The sequence below is a fragment of the Xyrauchen texanus genome, chromosome 6 (genome assembly GCF_025860055.1).
Source record: "Xyrauchen texanus isolate HMW12.3.18 chromosome 6, RBS_HiC_50CHRs, whole genome shotgun sequence".
Classification (NCBI taxonomy): Eukaryota; Metazoa; Chordata; class Actinopteri; order Cypriniformes; family Catostomidae; genus Xyrauchen; species Xyrauchen texanus.
In genome coordinates, this window is record NC_068281.1 from 4,746,936 (window position 1) to 4,768,025 (window position 21,090).

At 39.2% G+C, this 21,090-nt stretch overlaps 1 protein-coding gene across 8 annotated transcripts; it reads left to right on the forward strand.

Annotated features, from left to right (window-relative positions):
• The first annotated feature begins 1,946 nt into the window (after positions 1 to 1,946).
• LOC127645657 (polymeric immunoglobulin receptor-like) lies at positions 1,947 to 20,665 on the forward strand. Of its 8 annotated transcripts, none has more exons than XM_052129341.1 (10): positions 4,817 to 5,074; positions 5,268 to 5,597; positions 5,689 to 5,733; positions 5,827 to 5,997; positions 12,141 to 12,162; positions 17,729 to 17,829; positions 17,971 to 18,029; positions 19,324 to 19,383; positions 19,493 to 19,564; positions 19,650 to 20,665. In XM_052129341.1, the coding sequence occupies exons 1-10, from the start codon at positions 4,981 to 4,983 to the stop codon at positions 19,695 to 19,697; spliced, it is 1,002 nt and encodes a 333-aa protein (XP_051985301.1). In that variant the 5' UTR covers positions 4,817 to 4,980; the 3' UTR covers positions 19,698 to 20,665. The 8 variants fall into 8 exon arrangements, with proteins under 8 accessions (XP_051985297.1, XP_051985296.1, XP_051985299.1 ...); XM_052129340.1 differs by lacking the exons at positions 4,817 to 5,074; positions 5,268 to 5,597; positions 5,689 to 5,733; positions 5,827 to 5,997 and adding exons at positions 7,840 to 7,917; positions 10,958 to 11,131; positions 11,325 to 11,645; positions 11,747 to 12,055; XM_052129337.1 differs by lacking the exons at positions 4,817 to 5,074; positions 5,268 to 5,597; positions 5,689 to 5,733; positions 5,827 to 5,997 and adding exons at positions 1,947 to 2,047; positions 2,242 to 2,577; positions 2,674 to 2,982.
• Positions 20,666 to 21,090: the final 425 nt, after the last annotated feature.

The following is a 21,090-nucleotide window of genomic DNA, read 5'->3' on the forward strand; positions in this document are numbered from 1 at the left end:
CCTAAAGCTGATCCCTGTGGAACTCCATACTTAACATTTGTTTGATTTGACATTTTGTTGTTTACTCATACAAAGTTGTGGCGGTCATTAAGGCCTAAACCATGCTAATGCGTGTGTAGTGATAGTCTTGATTGCATAAGCAATTAAAATGAATTATAGTGCTTGTTTTCATTGATAAAGATTGGAAAATCCGCAAATGATGCCTATTAAAGGGATAGTTCACCTAAAAATGAAAATTCTCATCATTTATTCACGCCATCCCAGATGTATATGATTTTCTTTCTTCTACTTAAAACAAATTAAGAGTTTTAGAAGAGTATTTCAGCTCTGTAGGTCCATACAATGCAAGTCAACATACAATGCAAGTATAAATCTCCACTTTCAAACAGCCGTCCTAAGTGCATTGAATAAATACATCTAAAATAATAATATAATTTCAAGTAAGATATTAATAATATATCATTAATGATAAAAAATATAAAAACATAATCACTCCACAATATACTGTAGATAAATCAGAATGGTGGGGCCAGGCTTCTGTCAAGGGGCACACTGCCCCCTAACACAATTTCTGAGGCCCAAAGCAACCGTCCAGCCAGGGGCCCATTTTGTTCCCATTTTTATTACATAAAATTTTATTTTAAATTCATCCTATAAGCCACTGTAGCCAAGTACATTGAGCATGTTTAATTAAATAAAAATCTAGTTATAGATGATTAATGCATGTTTTCCATTTTTTCCACAATACAGTGATAAAAAAGCAATATTGAAAACGAACACCCTGTGGTGCTTATCGTACCATGGCCCTGAGGTGCTAATCATGTTTTTGCTGTTGCGTCTCTCTCTCTCTCTCTCTCTCTCTCTCTCTCTCGCTCGCTCTCTCTCTCTCTCTCGCTCTCTCTCTTTGTCTCTGTCTCTCTGAGCGGATGCACAGGAGTGGCGAGCGAGTGGAGTGTGGCTGTGAGAGCGTTTAATAAGTTTTCCTCAGTTTCTTCAATCTTTCTTTTCTTTTCATTCTTTTCTCTTTTGAGCATTTTAGTTTGGTGTAGGTTAGTGATATTAGTTAGTAGTTTGTGTGTGTGTGTGTGTGTGTGTGTGTGTGTGTGTGTGTGTGTGCGTGACGTGCAATATACTTAAGTTCCATGTTACCTGTAAACACGAGATCCTGTAAGTAAAGTTGTGTTGTTAAACTGCCTTTTGTTACGTAATCCATGTGCTTTATCTCTCTGCATTAAATGAACAGTTTATCTAAAAACAAGAATTGTGTCATTTACTCACCCTCATATACCGCTAATGTCAAAGCCATGTGACTTTCTTTCTTTCTTCTATGAAAAGACAAAATACGTGTTTTGCAGAACTTCCCAGCTGTTTTTTTATTTTTCTTCATACAACTGAAATATGTGACTAGTGGCTATAAAGCACCAAAAAGGGAAAAAGCATCATAAAAATAGTCCATATGACCAGATGAACTCCAGATCTCCTGAAGCTATACAACAGCTTTGTGTGAGGACCAGACCACAATTAAATCATTGTTTCACTAAAAACCTTTCCCTTCTCTGCAGCTCTGAAATCTCATTCACATTTACATGCATTCACACTTAGTATAAAATGCAAAAAGTCTTTTACAACAATCCGATTGGTTTGTCTGAATTTTAGATTCGCCATATCTGAACTAAGCTAAAGATGTCAGAGACTGTTGCAGCAGTTTGATGTAAAAATACAAATCAACAGCTCACAGTGGTTCAGTGGTTCACAAACTTTGTCCTCTAGTGATGCAAGACCATTTCAAACACGTAGAGGACATCCTGAATGTAAATATTCACACTGAAATAGAAAGTAGATTTTAGTGTCTATCATCCGTGCTGTTAGCAAGGTGGTGCAAGACTAAAGCATTTGTTTGCTGTGCATGAATAGTGTTGAGGACAAAAAGGGAAGTGAACCATTACTACAGATACCGTCTCAAATTCTGGAAGAGAAACGTCCAAAATGGTCACACACGGAAAGGCGTCTATTTTCTACACCCTGATCTGCTTTTACCTCATTTTAGGTGAGAGTTTTAAATGTTGTACCATTTTGTACCATTTCTATTTTTAACAGATTTTTTTAATTTAGTGGTTAATATTATAGTTACAATCAAGTGTCAGCAGTAAGTTCATGTTGATTTTTGTTTTATTAGAGCAATTATTTTTACTTGATGTGTTAGTGCTAACCATAATTATATCTGATGTGTTGTTTTTTCAGGTATCCACTATAGCAGTACATTTAAAACGATTTATATTCAGACTGGAGGATCTGTCACTATCCCGTGTCATTATGACAGGACATACACACAGAATAGAAAATACTGGTACTCAGAAAGGAATCTTTCGAATAAATACACAAACACTACAGAGGAGAATCTGTCAGTAATTGATTATCCTGATCAGAGTCTCTTTACTGTGACTATGAGAAACCTGCAGGAGAATCAAAGTGGACGTTATTATTGTATTCTGGAGACTGAGGGACCATCATCATCATCATCATCATCATCATCATCAACACCTGTGTTACATGACTTTTATCTCCATATCCAATCTGGTGTGAGATTGTTTTTAAATCAAATTCTCTTGCTATTTGGTAATATCACCAATATTTAAATATTTTCTCTCATTTTCATGTTTTTATAATCTTCAGTTCCGGATCTCTCTGTGGTGAACAGCAGAGTAACTGGACTGGAAGGTGGTAATATCAGTGTCCAGTGTCTCTACAGTTCTGGATATATGACTATGTTTAAACAGTGGTGCAGATATAAAAACAATAAATGTTACACAGAAGGTAGGACTAACACATCCCAGAATTCATCAGTCCAGATCAGTGATGATAGGAGAGAATCCTTCACTGTGTTGATGACTGGACTGAGAGAGAGTGATTCTGGCTGGTACTGGTGTGCTGTACGTGAACTACGAATCTATGTTCAACTCACTGTGAATAAGAGAAAACCAGGTAAAACCAGAATTACAAAGATGTATTTCTTTTGCAACATATGACACTAAACAAAACTAACATTGCTTTGCTTCTTTTTCCACAGACATCAGCACTGAAAAAGAAATGTTAGTATACAAACTTTTATATATAAGTGTGCTTAACTTGAATTGAACCCGGAATATTCCTTCAAACCTTAATCTAAACTATAGTATCATTAAAAGCAAATGTGAGATGAAAAACAGATGGTTTTAAGGTTAATGATCTATCGAGTTGTAAATAAACAAAACAGCTCCTTCCTGTAAACCTTAAACCTAAGACAGCATTGTGTGTGGAACAGGGCGAAAAGTGTTTCTGAACTGATAAATCTCTGTTTCACCCGTGATTTTAATGAAACGGAATAAATGATTACTCCAGGAAACAGCAGCGATAAGTACAAATAGATATGGAAGAATCGTTTTGCAAAAATGTAGGTACAGTAACATCTTTCTATTAGATCAGGTTGTAAATTGACCAGTGATATAACGGCTTTACATGGTCAGCACAAGAGTTGAAAGATGTTCATAAATATAATGTTGAAGTTTTGTGGCCATTCTTTCAACACATTGTGTATTTCAAAATGTATTCTGGTGTAATGTCCTGACTCATAGTCTTCTGTTGTAATAACATTACTATAAACATATGTTAAAAGTATGGCAGATACTATTTACACCCGTAATTAAATGCTAACATACACTATAGGGGCATCACAGCAGTCTTTGTGGAATATGACATTGTTACATATTTTACAAAAACTTCTGAAAAGTTTAAATGTGGGTTTGAATGTTTCTTACAATTATTTTACATGTGACATACATTTTCAGTTCAATCTTTTTGATTTCTATTTAATTCAATGAAACTTTATTCAGTTCTCATATTTGTCTCTCAGTAGTGTGCTCTTCTATTTCATCTTTCAGATGGCACATGGAGAATTTCTGTCTGTCACAGAACTAGAGTTCACATGTTGTTTTCTACATTCACCTAATGGATCAGATGATGAGGAAACGTGTTGACATTACGCTGTATATTCTGTATTTGATTTGTGGTCAGTGGACCTATCTATCCGATGCCTCCAATTGAGCGCCACTCATTTGACTTCAAAGGCAAAATCTAATTCCTTTAACTTTCTACAAGATGGCATAATTTTGAGTTTTATATTCAATATACTTAAGTTACCTGTAAACACGAGATCCTGTAAGTAAAGTTGTGTTGTTAAACTGCCTTTTGTTACGTAATCCATGTGCTTTATCTCTCTGCATTAAATGAACAGTTTATCTAAAAACAAGAATTGTGTCATTTACTCACCCTCATATACTGCTAATGTCAAAGCCATGTGACTTTCTTTCTTTCTTCAATGAAAAGACAAAATACGTGTTTTGCAGAACTTCCCAGCTGTTTTTTTATTTTTCTTCATACAACTGAAATATGTGACTAGTGGCTATAAAGCACCAAAAAGGGAAAAAGCATCATAAAAATAGTCCATATGACCAGATGAACTCCAGATCTCCTGAAGCTATACAACAGCTTTGTGTGAGGACCAGACCACAATTAAATCAATGTTTCACTAAAAACCTTTCCCTTCTCTGCAGCTCTGAAATCTCATTCACATTTACATGCATTCACACTTAGTATAAAATGCAAAAAGCCTTTTACAACAATCCGATTGGTTTGTCTGAATTTTAGATTCGCCATATCTGAACTAAGCTAAAGATGTCAGAGACTGTTGCAACAGTTTGATGTAAAAATACAAATCAACAGCTCACAGTGGTTCAGTGGATCACAAACTTTGTCCTCTAGTGATGCAAGACCATTTCAAACACATAGAGGACATCCTGAATGTAAATATTCACACTGAAATAGAAAGTAGTTTTTAGTGTCTATCATCCGTGCTGTTAGCAAGGTGGCGCAAGACTAAAGCATTTGTTTGCTGTGCATGAATAGTGTTGAGGACAAAAAGGGAAGTGAACCGTTACTACAGATATGGTCTCAAATTTTGGAAGAGAAACGTCCAAAATGGTCACATACGGAAAGGCGTCTATTTTCTACACGCTGATCTGCTTTTACCTCATTTTAGGTGAGAGATTTAAATGTTGTACCATTTTGTACCATTTCTATTTTTAACAGATTTTTTAATTTAGTGGTTAATATTATAGTTACAATCAAGTGTCAACAGTAAGTTCATGTTGATTTTTGTTTTATTAGAGCAATTATTTTTACTTGATGTGTTAGTGCTAACCATAATTATATCTGATGTGTTGTTTTTTCAGGTATCCACTATAGCAGTACATTAAAAACGATTTATATTCAGACTGGAGGATCTGTCACTATCCCGTGTCATTATGACAGGAAATACACACAGAATAGAAAATACTGGTACTCAGAAAGGAATCATTCGAATAAATACACAAACACGACAGAGGAGAATCTGTCAGTAATTGATTATCCTGATCAGAGTCTCTTTACTGTGACTATGAGAAACCTGCAGGAGAATCAAAGAGGACGTTATTATTGTATTCTGGAGACTGAGGGACCATCATCATCATCATCATCATCATCAACACCTGTATTACATGACTTTTATCTCCAAATCCAATCTGGTGTGAGATTGTTTTTAAATCAAATTCTCTTGCTATTTGGTAATATCACTTTAAATATTTTCTCTAATTTTCATGTTTTTATAATCTTCAGTTCCGGATCTCTCTGTGGTGAACAGCAGAGTAACTGGACTGGAAGGTGGTAATATCAGTGTCCAGTGTCTCTACAGTTCTGGATATATGACTATGTTTAAACAGTGGTGCAGATTTGAAGAAAATAAATGTTACACAGAGGGTAGGACTGACACATCCCAGAATTCATCAGTCCAGATCAGTGATGATGGGAGAGAATCCTTCACTGTGGTGATGACTGGACTGAGAGAGAGTGATTCTGGCTGGTACTGGTGTGCTGTACATGAACTACGAATCTATGTTCAACTCACTGTGAATAAGAGAAAACCAGGTAAAACCAGAATTACAAAGATGTATTTCTTTTGCAACATATGACACTAAACAAAACTAACATTGCTTTGCTTCTTTTTCCACAGACATCAGCACTGAAAAAGACATGTTAGTATACAAACTTTTCTATATAAGTGTGCTTAACTTGAATTGAACCCAGAATATTCCTTCAAACCTTAATCTAAACTATAGTATCATTAAAAGCAAATGTGAGATGAAAAACAGATGGTTTTAAGGTTAATGATCTATCGAGTTGTAAATAAACAAAACAGCTCCTTCCTGTAAACCTTAAACCTAAGACAGCATTGTGTGTGGAACAGGGCTGAAAAGTGTTTCTGAACTGATAAATCTCTGTTTCACCCGTGATTTTACATGAAACGGAATAAAAGATTACTCCAGGAAACAGCAGCGATAAGTACAAATAGATATGGAAGAATCGTATTTGCAAAATAAGTAGGTACAGTAACATCTTTCTATTAGATCAGGTTGTAAATTGACCAGTATTATAACGGCTTTACATGGTCAGCACAAGAGTTGAAAGATGTTCATAAATATAATGTTGATGTTTTGTGGCCATTCTTTCAACACATTGTGTATTTCAAAATGTATTCTGGTGTAATGTCCTGACTCATAGTCTTCTGTTGTAATAACATTACTGTAAACATATGTTAAAAGTATGGCAGATACTATTTACACCCGTAATTAAATGCTAACATACAGTATAGCGGCATCACAGCAGTCTTTGTGGAATATGACATTGTTACATATTTTACAAAAACTTCTGAAAAGTTTGAATGTGGGTTTGAATGTTTCTTACAATTATTTTACATGTGACATACATTTTCAGTTCAATCTTTTTGATTTCCATTTAATTCAATGAAACTTTATTCAGTTCTCATATTTGTCTCTCAGTAGTGTGCTCTTCTATTTCATCTTTCAGATGGCACATGGAGAATTTCTGTCTGTCACAGAACTAGAGTTCACATGTTGTTTTCTACATTCACCTAATGGATCAGATGATGAGGAAACGTGTTGACATTACGCTGTATATTCTGTATTTGATTTATGGTCAGTGGACCTATCTATCCGATGCCTCCAATTGAGCGCCACTCATTTGACTTCAAAGGCAAAATCTAATTCCTTTAACTTTCTACAAGATGGCATAATTTTGAGTTTTATATTCAATATACTTAAGTTACCTGTAAACACGAGATCCTGTAAGTAAAGTTGTGTTGTTAAACTGCCTTTTGTTACGTAATCCATGTGCTTTATCTCTCTGCATTAAATGAACAGTTTATCTAAAAACAAGAATTGTGTCATTTACTCACCCTCATATACCGCTAATGTCAAAGCCATGTGACTTTCTTTCTTTCTTCTATGAAAAGACAAAATACGTGTTTTGCAGAACTTCCCAGCTGTTTTTTATTTTTCTTCATACAACTGAAATATGTGACTAGTGGCTATAAAGCACCAAAAGGGAAAAAGCATCATAAAAATAGTCCATATGACCAGATGAACTCCAGATCTCCTGAAGCTATACAACAGCTTTGTGTGAGGACCAGACCACAATTAAATCATTGTTTCACTAAAAACCTTTCCCATCTCTGCAGCTCTGAAATCTCATTCACATTTACATGCATTCACACTTAGTATAAAATGCAAAAAGCCTTTTACAACAATCCGATTGGTTTGTCTGAATTTTAGATTCGCCATATCTGAACTAAGCTAAAGATGTCAGAGACTGTTGCAGCAGTTTGATGTAAAAATACAAATCAACAGCTCACAGTGGTTCAGTGGATCACAAACTTTGTCCTCCTTTGATGCAAGACCATTTCAAACACATAGAGGACATCCTGAATGTAAATATTCACACTGAAATAGAAAGTAGTTTTTAGTGTCTATCATCCGTGCTGTTAGCAAGGTGGCGCAAGACTAAAGCATTTGTTTGCTGTGCATGAATAGTGTTGAGGACAAAAAGGGAAGTGAACCGTTACTACAGATACGGTCTCAAATTTTGGAAGAGAAACGTCCAAAATGGTCACACACGGAAAGGCGTCTATTTTCTACACCCTGATCTGCTTTTACCTCATTTTAGGTGAGAGATTTAAATGTTGTACCATTTTGTACCATTTCTATTTTTAACAGATTTTTTTAATTTAGTGGTTAATATTATAGTTACAATCAAGTGTCAGCAGTAAGTTCATGTTGATTTTTGTTTTATTAGAGCAATTATTTTTACTTGATGTGTTAGTGCTAACCATAATTATATCTGATGTGTTGTTTTTTCAGGTATCCACTATAGCAGTACATTAAAAACGATTTATATTCAGACTGGAGGATCTGTCACTATCCCGTGTCATTATGACAGGAAATACACACAGAATAGAAAATACTGGTACTCAGAAAGGAATCTTTCGAATAAATACACAAACACTACAGAGGAGAATCTGTCAGTAATTGATTATCCTGATCAGAGTCTCTTTACTGTGACTATGAGAAACCTGCAGGAGAATCAAAGAGGACGTTATTATTGTTTTCTGGAGACTGAGGGACCATCATCATCATCATCATCAGCATCAAAAACTGAGTTAAATGACTTTTATCTCCAAATCAAATCTGGTGTGAGATTTTTTTTACATTTTATTATTTTTTTTTTTAATCAAATTCTCTTGCTATTTGGTAATATCACTTTTTCCAAAATTTTCTCTCATTTTCACGTTTTTATAATCTTCAGTTCCGGATGTCTCTGTGGTGAACAGCAGTGTAACTGGACAGGAAGGTGGTAATATCAGTGTCCAGTGTCTCTACAGTTCAGGATGGAAGACTACATTTAAACGGTGGTGCAGATTTCAAGAAAATAAATGTTACTCAGAGGTTAGGACTGACACATCCCAGAATTCATCAGTCCAGATCAGTGATGATGGGAGAGAATCCTTCACTGTGGTGATGACTGGACTGAGAGAGAGTGATTCTGGCTGGTACTGGTGTGCTGTACGTGAACTACGAATCTATGTTCAACTCACTGTGAATAAGAGAAAACCAGGTAAAACCAGAATTACAAAGATGTATTTCTTTTGCAACATATGACACTAAACAAAACTAACATTGCTTTGCTTCTTTTTCCACAGACATCAGCACTGAAAAAGACATGTTAGTATACAAACTTTTCTATATAAGTGTGCTTAACTTGAATTGAACCCAGAATATTCCTTCAAACCTTAATCTAAACTATAGTATCATTAAAAGCAAATGTGAGATGAAAAACAGATGGTTTTAAGGTTAATGATCTATCGAGTTGTAAATAAACAAAACAGCTCCTTCCTGTAAACCTTAAACCTAAGACAGCATTGTGTGTGGAACAGGGCGAAAAGTGTTTCTGAACTGATAAATCTCTGTTTCACCCGTGATTTTAATGAAACGGAATAAAAGATTACTCCAGGAAACAGCAGCGATAAGTACAAATAGATATGGAAGAATCGTTTTGCAAAAATGTAGGTACAGTAACATCTTTCTATTAGATCAGGTTGTAAATTGACCAGTATTATAACGGCTTTACATGGTCAGCACAAGAGTTGAAAGATGTTCATAAATATAATGTTGAAGTTTTGTGGACATTCTTTCAACACATTGTGTATTTCAAAATGTATTCTGGTGTAATGTCCTGACTCATAGTCTTCTGTTGTAATAACATTACTGTAAACATATGTTAAAAGTATGGCAGATACTATTTACACCCGTAATTAAATGCTAACATACAGTATAGTGGCATCACTGCAGTCTTTGTGGAATATGACATTGTTACATATTTTACAAAAACTTCTGAAAAGTTTAAATGTGGGTTTGAAGGTTTCTTACAATTATTTTACATGTGGCATACATTTTCAGTTCAATCTTTTTGATTTCCATTTAATTCAATGAAACTTTATTCAGTTCTCATATTTGTCTCTCAGTAGTGTGCTCTTCTATTTCATCTTTCAGATGGCACATGGAGAATTTCTGTCTGTCACAGAACTAGAGTTCACATGTTGTTTTCTACATTCACCTAATGGATCAGATGATGAGGAAACGTGTTGACATTACGCTGTATATTCTGTATTTGATTTTTGGTCAGTGGACCTATCTATCCGATGCCTCCAATTGAGCGCCACTCATTTGACTTCAAAGGCAAAATCTAATTCCTTTAACTTTCTACAAGATGGCATAATTTTGAGTTTTATATTCAATATACTTAAGTTACCTGTAAACACGAGATCCTGTAAGTAAAGTTGTGTTGTTAAACTGCCTTTTGTTGCGTAATCCATGTGCTTTATCTCTCTGCATTAAATGAACAGTTTATCTAAAAACAAGAATTGTGTCATTTACTCACCCTCATATACCGCTAATGTCAAAGCCATGTGACTTTCTTTCTTTCTTCTATGAAAAGACAAAATACGTGTTTTGCAGAACTTCCCAGCTGTTTTTTTATTTTTCTTCATACAACTGAAGTATGTGACTAGTGGCTATAAAGCACCAAAAAGTGAAAAAGCATCATAAAAATAGTCCATATGACCAGATGAACTCCAGATCTCCTGAAGCTATACAACAGCTTTGTGTGAGGACCAGACCACAATTAAATCATTGTTTCACTAAAAACCTTTCCCATCTCTGCAGCTCTGAAATCTCATTCACATTTACATGCATTCACACTTAGTATAAAATGCAAAAAGCCTTTTACAACAATCCGATTGGTTTGTCTGAATTTTAGATTTGCCATATCTGAACTAAGCTAAAGATGTCAGAGACTGTTGCAACAGTTTGATGTAAAAATACAAATCAACAGCTCACAGTGGTTCAGTGGATCACAAACTTTGTCCTCTAGTGATGCAAGACCATTTCAAACACGTAGAGGACATCCTGAATGTAAATATTCACACTGAAATAGAAAGTAGATTTTAGTGTCTATCCTCCGTGCTGTTAGCAAGGTGGTGCAAGACTAAAGCATTTGTTTGCTGTGCATGAATAGTGTTGAGGACAAAAAGGGAAGTGAACCGTTACTACAGATACCGTCTCAAATTTTGGAAGAGAAACGTACACAATGGTCACACACGGAAAGGTGTCTATTTTCTACACCCTGATCTGCTTTTACCTCATTTTAGGTGAGAGTTTTAAATGTTGTACCATTTTGTACCATTTCTATTTTTAACAGATGTTTTAATTTAGTGGTTAATATTATAGTTACAATCAAGTGTCAGCAGTAAGTTCATGTTGATTTTTGTTTTATTAGAGCAATTATTTTTACTTGATGTGTTAGTGCTAACCATAATTATATCTGATGTGTTGTTTTTTCAGGTATCCACTATAGCAGTACATTTAAAACGATTTCTATTCAGATTGGAGGATCTGTCACTATCCCGTGTCATTATGACAGGAAATACACACAGAATAGAAAATACTGGTACTCAGAATGGAATCTTTCGAATAAATACACAAACACGACAGAGGAGAATCTGTCAGTAATTGATTATCCTGATCAGAGTCTCTTTACTGTGACTATGAGAAACCTGCAGGAGAATCAAAGAGGACGTTATTATTGTATTCTGGAGACTGAGGGACAATCATCATCATCATCAACACCTGTGTTAAATGACTTTTATCTCCAAATCCAATCTGGTGTGAGATTTTGTATTTTTTTTTTATCAAATTCTCTTGCTATTTGGTAATATCACTTTTTCAAAAATTTTCTCTCATTTTCATGTTTTTATAATCTTCAGTTCTGGATCTCTCTGTGGTGAACAGCAGTGTAACTGGACAGGAAGGTGGTAATATCAGTGTCCAGTGTCTCTACAGTTCAGGATGGAAGACTGCATTTAAACGGTGGTGCAGATTTCAAGAAAATAAATGTTACACAGAGGGTTTGACTGACACATCCCAGAATTCATCAGTCCAGATCAGTGATGATAGGAGAGAATCCTTCACTGTGTTGATGACTGGACTGAGAGAGAGTGATTCTGGCTGGTACTGTTGTGTTGTACATGAACTACGAATCTATGTTCAACTCACTGTGAATAAGAGAAAACCAGGTAAAACCAGAATTACAAAGATGTATTTCTTTTGCAACATATGACACTAAACAAAACTAACATTGCTTTGCTTCTTTTTCCACAGACATCAACACTGAAAACGACATGTTAGTATACAAACTTTTCTATATAAGTGTGTGTGTGTGTGTGTGTGTGTGTGTGTGTGTGTGTAAATACTTCCTGTATTTCTTCAACATTGACACCACTTCTTACTTCTTACATCTCCAAAAACCTACAAATGGTTTTATTCACTCCATCTTTTTGTCTTAGTAAGTGAAACAGGAATTCCTGAGAACAGAAACAGAATCACAAAGAGCGAACAGCAACAACACTTTCTCAAATATGGTTGTTTAAAACAGTCTGAGATAAACAGATCCTGAGCTGATTTAAAAGTAAATGCTGAAAGCCATTAAAGTAATGATCAGGGTTCAGAACAAGCTAAATCTCTTGTCGATTAGAACCAGCAAAAATGTTCATCCCTCGGTTTCAAATAAACAAAAATAATTTAATGTAATGCATTTACAACTCATTCTGGAGGTTTAAGAGTGACAATGTACAGCTTGTATTTTTGTTCAAATGTTTATATTAATTCCTACATACAAAAATGTGTATTATTGATTTGATCTGTAAAGTTGTTTAGTGGGAGTTCTTGACTATATGAATTAACTTCTGGTTCTGCATTACAGAAATAATTTCTGTGTGTGGGTTTTTTTCTATGTACACAAACCACTTCTGGCCTGGTCTAATGACGTGATTGTGGCGATATTATTTTTGGCAATGTAATTATGTGGTTCAGTACGCAAATTGTATGACACTCTGGAAGTGAAACGTCAACTATGTGGCGCTAAAAGTGAGTTAAATGTTCCCAAAACAGATGAGGTTTTTTTTAGATTAATGATCTACCACATTTAAACCTTCAAAACAGACCTCCATAACCACCTTAATGGAATATTCCGGGTTCAATACACATGAAGCTCAATCGACAGCATTTGTGGCATAATGTTGATGACCACAAAAATAATTTTTAAGTTTTTAAGTTTTACAGAAAATGAAACTGTAATAACTTTAAAGTCTTAAAGTCATCATTGTGTATTTTGATTGTAAATTGTATATAAAATAAATAATTAAGTAAATAATTTAGGTTAAATAACAGGTTGTTAATTGACCAGTATTATAATGGCTTTACATGGTCAGCACAAGGGTTGAAAGATGTTCATACATATAATGTTGAAGTTTTGTGGAGATTCTTTCAACACATTGTGTATTTCAAAATGTATTCTGGTTTAATGTCCTGACTCATAGTCTTCTGTTGCAATAATATTACTGCAAACACACGTTACACCCCAGTGCAAATAGTGTCAAGTATAATTTGCACCCCAACTGTCACGTTCCCGTTGTCTGCCCTGTGTTCTGTGTCACTAGTCTAGTGTCTAAACTACACTTCCCAGGATCCCCGGCCCTAATCACTGCCAGCCCTGTGTCATTGTGCTCACCTGATTGTAGTTTGTCTTCATCATGTCTCCAGTGTATTTAAACCCTGTTTGTTCTCCTTTCCCCTGTCGATCGTTGTATGTTAGTGTATGAAGTTTGATGTTGTCACCGTGCTATTCCTGGTCTGTGTTCCCTGCCCGAGTTCTTTGTTTATGTTTATTTCCCCATCGTGGGTTTTCCTTTGTGTTTGTTTTCTTAATAAAGTTAAAACTGCGTTTGGATCCGCAACTCCTCGTCATCTCTTCGTCAGCCTCGTTACTCAATCATAACAGAACGATCGACCCATCATGGATCCAGCGGTTTTGCGGGCAAGCTGCCGTCTGCTCAGCCTCATGCAGGGAAACTGTCCGGTGGAGGATTACACCCGCGATTTCCTCGCGATTGCGGATGCCACTGACTTCCCTGACTCCGACCTGGCGGCGTTTTATCGGGCCAACCTGAGTTGTGCGCTCCAGGAACGGTTGCCACCGACGACGCGCGGCTGGACGCTCCTCGACGTCATTGAGGAGACCCTGCTGATCTGCGCTTCGCCGTTCACTGTGGGCGTCATTGAGGAGAACCCTCCCACAGTGGTGACCCTCCATTCGCCCGTGGTTCGTTCTTTCACGCCTGTCAACGAGCCAGCGCGGCCCTCTTCGTCTGCCCGGAGGAGGAAGAGAGGACAGGCTTCCGCCTCCCGGCCCACGCCTGCCCCGGTCTGTGAGCCAGACCCCTCGCCTGTCACCGTGAGCGAGCCAGAGCCTACGCATGTCACGGTGAGCGAGCCAGCGCCCACGCCTTCCACGGTGAGCGAGCCAGCGCCCACGCCTTCCACGGTGAGCGAGCCAGCGCCCACGCCTTCCTCGGTGAGCGAGCCAGAGCCCACGCACATCACCGTGAGCGAGCCAGAGTCCACGCACAGCACGGTGAGCGAGCCTGAAGCCATGACCGTCCCTGAGCCAGTGCCTGAAGCCATGACCGTCCCTGAGCCAGTGCCTGTAGCCTCGACCGTCCCTGAGCCAGTGCCTGTAGCCTCGACCGTCCCTGAGCCAGTGCCTGTAGCCTCGACCGTCCCTGAGCCAGTGCCTGTAGCCTCGACCGTCCCTGAGCCAGTGCCTGTAGCCTCGACCGTCCCTGAGCCAGTGCCTGTAGCCTCGACCGTCCCTGAGCCAGTGCCTGTAGCCTCGACCGTCCCTGAGCCAGTGCCTGTAGCCTCGACCGTCCCTGAGCCAGTGCCTGTAGCCTCGACCGTCCCTGAGCCAGTGCCTGTAGCCTCGACCGTCCCTGAGCCAGTGCCTGTAGCCTCGACCGTCCCTGAGCCAGTGCCTGTAGCCTCGACCGTCCCTGAGCCAGTGCCTGTAGCCTCGACCGTCCCTGAGCCAGTGCCTGTAGCCTCGACCGTCCCTGAGCCAGCGCCTGTAGCCTCGACCGTCCCTGAGCCAGCGCCTGAAGCCATGACCGTCCAAGAGCCAGCGCCAGTAGCCATGACCGTCCAAGAGCCAGCACCCCCCGAGCTTTCCAGAGCTCCGCCTTCCGAGCTTTCCAGAGCTCCTCCCGAGCTTCCCAGGGCTCCGCCCCTCGAGCCTTCCAGGGCTCCGCCTCTCAAGTCTCTCGAGCCTCCTAGGGCTCCGCCTTCCGAGCTTTCCAGAGCTCCTCTCGAGCCTTCCAGGGCTCCGCCTCTCAAGTCTCTCGAGTCTCCCAGGGCTCCGCCTCCCAAGTCTCCCAGGGCTCCGCCTCTCAAGTCTCTCGAGCATGCCAGGGCTCCGCCTCTCAAGCCTCCTATGGCGCCACCTCCCACGGCGCAGCCCCCCTCAGCTCCGCCTCCTGGGCTTCCAGAGCCTCCCTCAGCTCCGCCTCCTGAGCTTCCAGAGCCTCCCTCAGCTCCGCCTCCTGGGCTTCCAGAGCCTCCCTCAGCTCCGCCTCCTGAGCTTCCAGAGCCTCCCTCAGCTCCGCCTCCTGGGCTTCCAGAGCCTCCCTCAGCTCCGCCTCCTGGGCTTCCAGAGCCTCCCTCAGCTCCGCCTCCTGGGCTTCCAGAGCCTCCCTCAGCTCCGCCTCCTGAGCTTCCAGAGCCTCCCTCAGCTCCGCCTCCTGAGCTTCCAGAGCCTCCCTCAGCTCCGCCTCCTGAGCTTCCAGAGCCTCCCTCAGCTCCGCCTCCTGAGCTTCCAGAGCCTCCCTCAGCTCCGCCTCCTGAGCTTCCAGAGCCTCCCTCAGCTCCGCCTCCTGAGCTTCCAGAGCCTCCCTCAGCTCCGCCTCCTGAGCTTCCAGAGCCTCCCTCGGCTCCGCCTCCTGAGCTTCCAGAGCCTCCCTCGGCTCCGCCTCCTGAGCTTCCAGAGCCTCCCTCGGCTCCGCCTCCTGAGCTTCCAGAGCCTCCCTCGGCTCCACCTCCTGAGCCTTCCAGGGCTCCGCCTCTAGAGCCTCCTACGGCGCCTCCTCCCTCGGCTCCGCCTCCGGAGCCTCCCAGGCCTCCTGAACCTGTCCTTACCCTGTGGCCAGCTCCCAGGCCTCCTGGACCTGTCCTTGATCTGTGGCCAGCTCCCAGGCCTCCTGAACCTGTCCCTGCCCCTTGGACTGCCTGCCTACCCTCTGTGCCTCCCTGGACTGCCTGTCTGCCCCTGTGCCTCCTTGGCCTGCCTGTCTGCCCTTTGTGCCCCTTGGTCTGTCGGTTTGCCCCCTGTGCTCCCTTGGTCTGTCTGTTTGCCCCTTGTGCTCCCCGGGTCTGTCTGTTTGCCCCCCTCCCCTTGGATGATTTTTTTGTTTTTTGGAGTTAGGAGCGTCTGGAAGCCGCTCATTTGAGGGGGGGCTATGTCACGTTCCCGTTGTCTGCCCTGTGTTCTGTGTCACTAGTCTAGTGTCTAAACTACACTTCCCAGGATCCCCGGCCCTAATCACTGCCAGCCCTGTGTCATTGTGCTCACCTGATTGTAGTTTGTCTTCATGTCTCCAGTGTATTTAAACCCTGTTTGTTCTCCTTTCCCCTGTCGATCGTTGTATGTTAGTGTATGAAGTTTGATGTTGTCACCGTGCTATTCCTGGTCTGTGTTCCCTGCCCGAGTTCTTTGTTTATGTTTATTTCCCCATCGTGGGTTTTCCTTTGTGTTTGTTTTCTTAATAAAGTTAAAACTGCGTTTGGATCCGCAACTCCTCGTCATCTCTTCGTCAGCCTCGTTACTCAATCATAACACCAACCTTGTTACCAATGATGGTATGCTATTTGCACATTTCTATTTTTCCAATAGACCAGGGGTGTCCACACTTTTTTGTGTGATGATCTACTTTTAAATGACCAACTCAATAAGATCTACCAACGTTAAAAAACACAGTTTCATTTAAAATAAGAAAATGCTTGTTGGGACAACTGCTTGTATCCCTACATGGAATTCATCTTCTAATTAATAAAAAAAATATATAATAATGTTCAATGTTGATATCATTCAGTTTTAAACCTAAACCCAAAACACCTACAGCACAATAGTTTACAATAGTCAGGGCATTTACCTTATTCTGATGACGAGTAAATATTGACCAGGCGAGGTTTTGTTTATTCAGTTGCCATGACAACTAGGTTTGCGCATACGCGCCTTCCAAGGACTTCTGAGAACAGCGCGCGAAATGACAGTTTTGCCTAATCCGGGCAGTAGCGTCGCAATTTCGCGCTCTATGCAAACCTAGTTGTCATGGCAACTGAATAAACAAAACCTCGCCTGGTCAATATTTACTGGTCAAGTGCAAGTCAGACAGAAACTAAAAGAAGGAAAGACATTATATTTATTTTTATTAAAATTTAACGAAAGTACATTTACATTTTGTGCGATCTACCAGCATTGCCTTTGCGATCGACTGGTAGATCGCGATCATATTGGGCACCCCTGCAATAGACTATTGGGGTACAAATAGCCGCACTGTGTGGCAGGTGCTATTTAAACCTGGGGTGCAAATTGTCACTCCATAAAATTGTCTGTGGTAATCTACACCGCTTGCCAAAGATACTCTCATTCCTCTGTACCTATACATTGATATCAATTGCTGATATTAATTGATGCCTTGTTATCAATAGGAAGAATATGAAGAATCAAGTGAGTCTTAGTTCTTATGGGCATTATTCCTGGTATCATTCAGGGGAAATCAGCAGAATGATTTCTTGTTTTACACCACCATTGATGCTTTTAGAATAAAAGCTTTAAAATGTTCCCTTCTTTCCCACAGGAAAAAAACATTTCCGTTTGTGTGGCTTTCAACTTCTGCAGCAGTTTTGCTTCTACTGATTCTGATCGGTGTTTTTATCTGGAGATGCAGAAAGAGACACAGTCAGTTTGACCTGCCCTCCATTTTTATATGTTGTTTAAAATCTATTTCAATGCCATGCCATTACATCATGTATTTTAGCAATACAGATTCCATCTATCTGACTTCTGTTAATGATATGCACAATGCTTTTCCTTTTTAAGATGAAGAGGAAAATAAAAATCGAATTAGAGAGAGGAGCAGCGCCAAGACCTCTGACAAAGTAAGTCCTTCAACTTATGAGAATATGGAATCAAGTTACAGATTTTTATTTTGTTTTACGAAAATATAAATATATGCATTTTAATTCAGTTATTCAATACTCCATTTGTCTCTTCTGGTGCTGTTTGGGAAGTACAGCTCTCTAATGGGCTAATTAGAAGAGATTGATGTTTCAGGTCACTAGAACGCATTTAATTAAGGAATATCACATGAGCAAGAGTGCGATATGGCCCTACATCATCACTCCTGTGCCGCAGGTAATCACAGCACTGCTGATGTAGGGCCATATCGCACTCTTGCTCGTGTGATATTGCTTATATACAACAGTTCAATGAATAAGTACATTTTAAAATTTTAGGAAAAATTGAATACGGTCATAATAATGCATCAGAATCTGCCATTGCTGGTCCAAATGATGCGTCCAAGCATTAGTTAGTAATTTAAACTTAAAGAAATAGTATCACTGCTTGTGTTGTTTCGAACAAGTTATTGAATAAACAAGGATGGATGGATGGTGTGTGAGAGAGAGAGGGGGAGAGAGAGCGAGAGAGAGAGAGAGCGAGAGAGAGAGAGATGGAGTGTGTGCAATCTCATGTGGCCACACCCCAGCAGAGATGTTGTCAGCTTTCTGAAGATCAGCTTTCTCAGTGGAAAAGTAGCCGTCCACCTGTTTTCTAGTGTCTTTCACTATAGAAACTGCAATGTCCTCCACCATTTTAAACAGTGTGCCCACTCCAATGTGGGAAGTCTGATAAGAGTTCTATAATTAATCAGTCTGTTGTGTCTCTCAGCTGTGATGAGCCATAATGCTGAAGTTGTTCGCTTAAAGCCATTTAAAGCTATTTCCTAGCTTTAGTCGTGTAGTAGTAATACAAGCGATCATGGTGTGATGTATGTAAACACTGGCTGATGCGGATTCACTTCACGTCACCTAACTGGCTCATATTACACATAAAATGATCTTTCGCCACCACTTGCCGGCTAACATATATAATGTAAAAAAAATGGCGCATGGCAGACAAAGAATGGCACAAACACAAGCGGAGTGATACACACACACACACACACACACACACACACAGTGAAGCGTCGGAGTGCTGATGGTGTCAGACCATCAGTGCTCATGGAATGTCTCTCGTCCAATCAGATTTGAGCACTGGAACTAACTGTTGTATATTTTATTATATATCAATGAGTGAGTTTATAAGAAAGATTCTGGTCTGGAACTTGTCACATAAGATCTTAGACTTGATGTTTGTTTTATTTCTAGTTTTGTGTGTGTTTGTGAAATGCAGGTCTCCTGTACACCCAAAGATACAGAAATGTACTGCACGATAAATGATGACAATCCAAATGTAAGTAGGCCCAGATATATTTATATCACCAATGTGATGTCTCACACATATGGCAATGGTATGTTAAAACAGAGAAAGCTTTATAAATGTCAGATGTGTTTGATTACAGACCTCCTCCTCATTGGATCCCAGTACAAACATAACTTACAGCACTATAGCAGTGACTTCTGGGTGTAAATCAGTAAGTTTACAGAAATATTGAACATTTAATTTCTTGTATTTATAATCCTGTTGACACTATATTTAAAATGATCCAATATTTCCAGCACTGTCCAGCAGATGGCGTAATCTACAGCACTGTGGCACAGCATTAATCATCAACACAGGATGAGCCAAAAAGAAAAGTGTATAGAGGAGGATTGTCATCACACCAACTTATTTCCTTGTTCCTTTTAGCTTGTTTATTCAAACCTCCAACCTTTTAGGGTGCAACACATCAACACCATCTACAATCTATATTTTATTATATCTTCATTTTATTCTTAGTGTAAGATGGTGCCCCCCTAGGGAGTTGGTGCCCTATACAGAGTGTAGTATGTGTGTAAGGAGCGATGGTACTGTGTATGTGTGCTTCAATCCTCAAAATAATGATTGACGAGTTTCTAGAAAAAGCTGTTTATATTTTACCATTTTTTTTACCTAATATTGACCTTAATACATGCCAGTCTATTGCATACTGTGGCAAATCAGACAAAACACAAAGACAATGTTAAGCTTCATTTAACAAACCAAGTATCTTTCAGCTGTGTTTGATATAATGGAAAATTATTTTCTAATACCAAATTAGCAATTTAGCATGATTTCTCAAGGATAATGTGTTGGAGTGATGGTTGCTGGAAATGGGGCCTGTCTAGATTTGATCAAAAATGACTTTTTTTTAAATAGTGATGGTGCTGTTTTTTACATCAGTAATGTCCTGAATATACATTGTGATCAGTTGAATTCCACTTTGGTGAATTAAAGAACCAGTTTCCTTCCGAAACAGCCAAATCTGTACATTATTCCAAACTTTGTCCGCCAGTGTATGCCTCTAGCTTTGATATGATATTCTTTCTTTCTTTCTGATTCAAATTAAAGTAGTTTAGACATCGACTAGTCTATTTATGTCACAAACTGTGTAGAATAATGTCAAGTACAAAGAGTGCTGAGTAGAGGTTAGGATTGAATTTAAGTTTTAAATTTGTACATTCAATTATTGTGGTAATCAAATGTATTTGTACAAACTAATTGCTATGCCATTACTGTTAAGGTGCTCTTTATGATTTAATAAAGAATGGGCTATTTAAACACCTTTATTCTTTCAATAGCTACTTCTTATAGCAAGGTTAGTTTCTGTATAGCCACATGGCTTTACGTCTTAGCTACATAAAAGCTATTAAACAAAAGATACAGTTCATTGAACACACGCTGACTTTTTGAACCTGCCATTAATTATCCTATAGTAGTCTTTTCAGCTAAATGTAAATATGAAAATAATTAAGCACAAAAAGATTTATAACAAATGTTCAAAAATATCTGAAAACTGTTGTTTTGGACAAGAAATATTGGAATACATTTTTTTAATTATAAATGTATAATTTGTTAAATAAACTTAAAACACAGTTAAAACAAATGCGACAATTAGTACATTTGTCCACAGTTCTTTTATTTATAATCTACCTTCATAATATACACTCACCTAAAGGATTATTAGGAACACCATACTAA

Bases quoted from the DNA above. Each gene is read 5' to 3' on its own strand.
- LOC127645657 (XM_052129335.1), top strand. From the start codon at position 4,981: ATGGTCTCAAATTTTGGAAGAGAAACGTCCAAAATGGTCACATACGGA. The intron at 5,075-8,285 runs GTGAGAGATTTA...TTGTTTTTTCAG, and splicing joins CTGCTTTTACCTCATTTTAG to GTATCCACTATAGCAGTACA. The intron at 12,163-17,728 runs GTTAGTATACAA...TCTTTCCCACAG, and splicing joins ATCAACACTGAAAACGACAT to GAAAAAAACATTTCCGTTTG.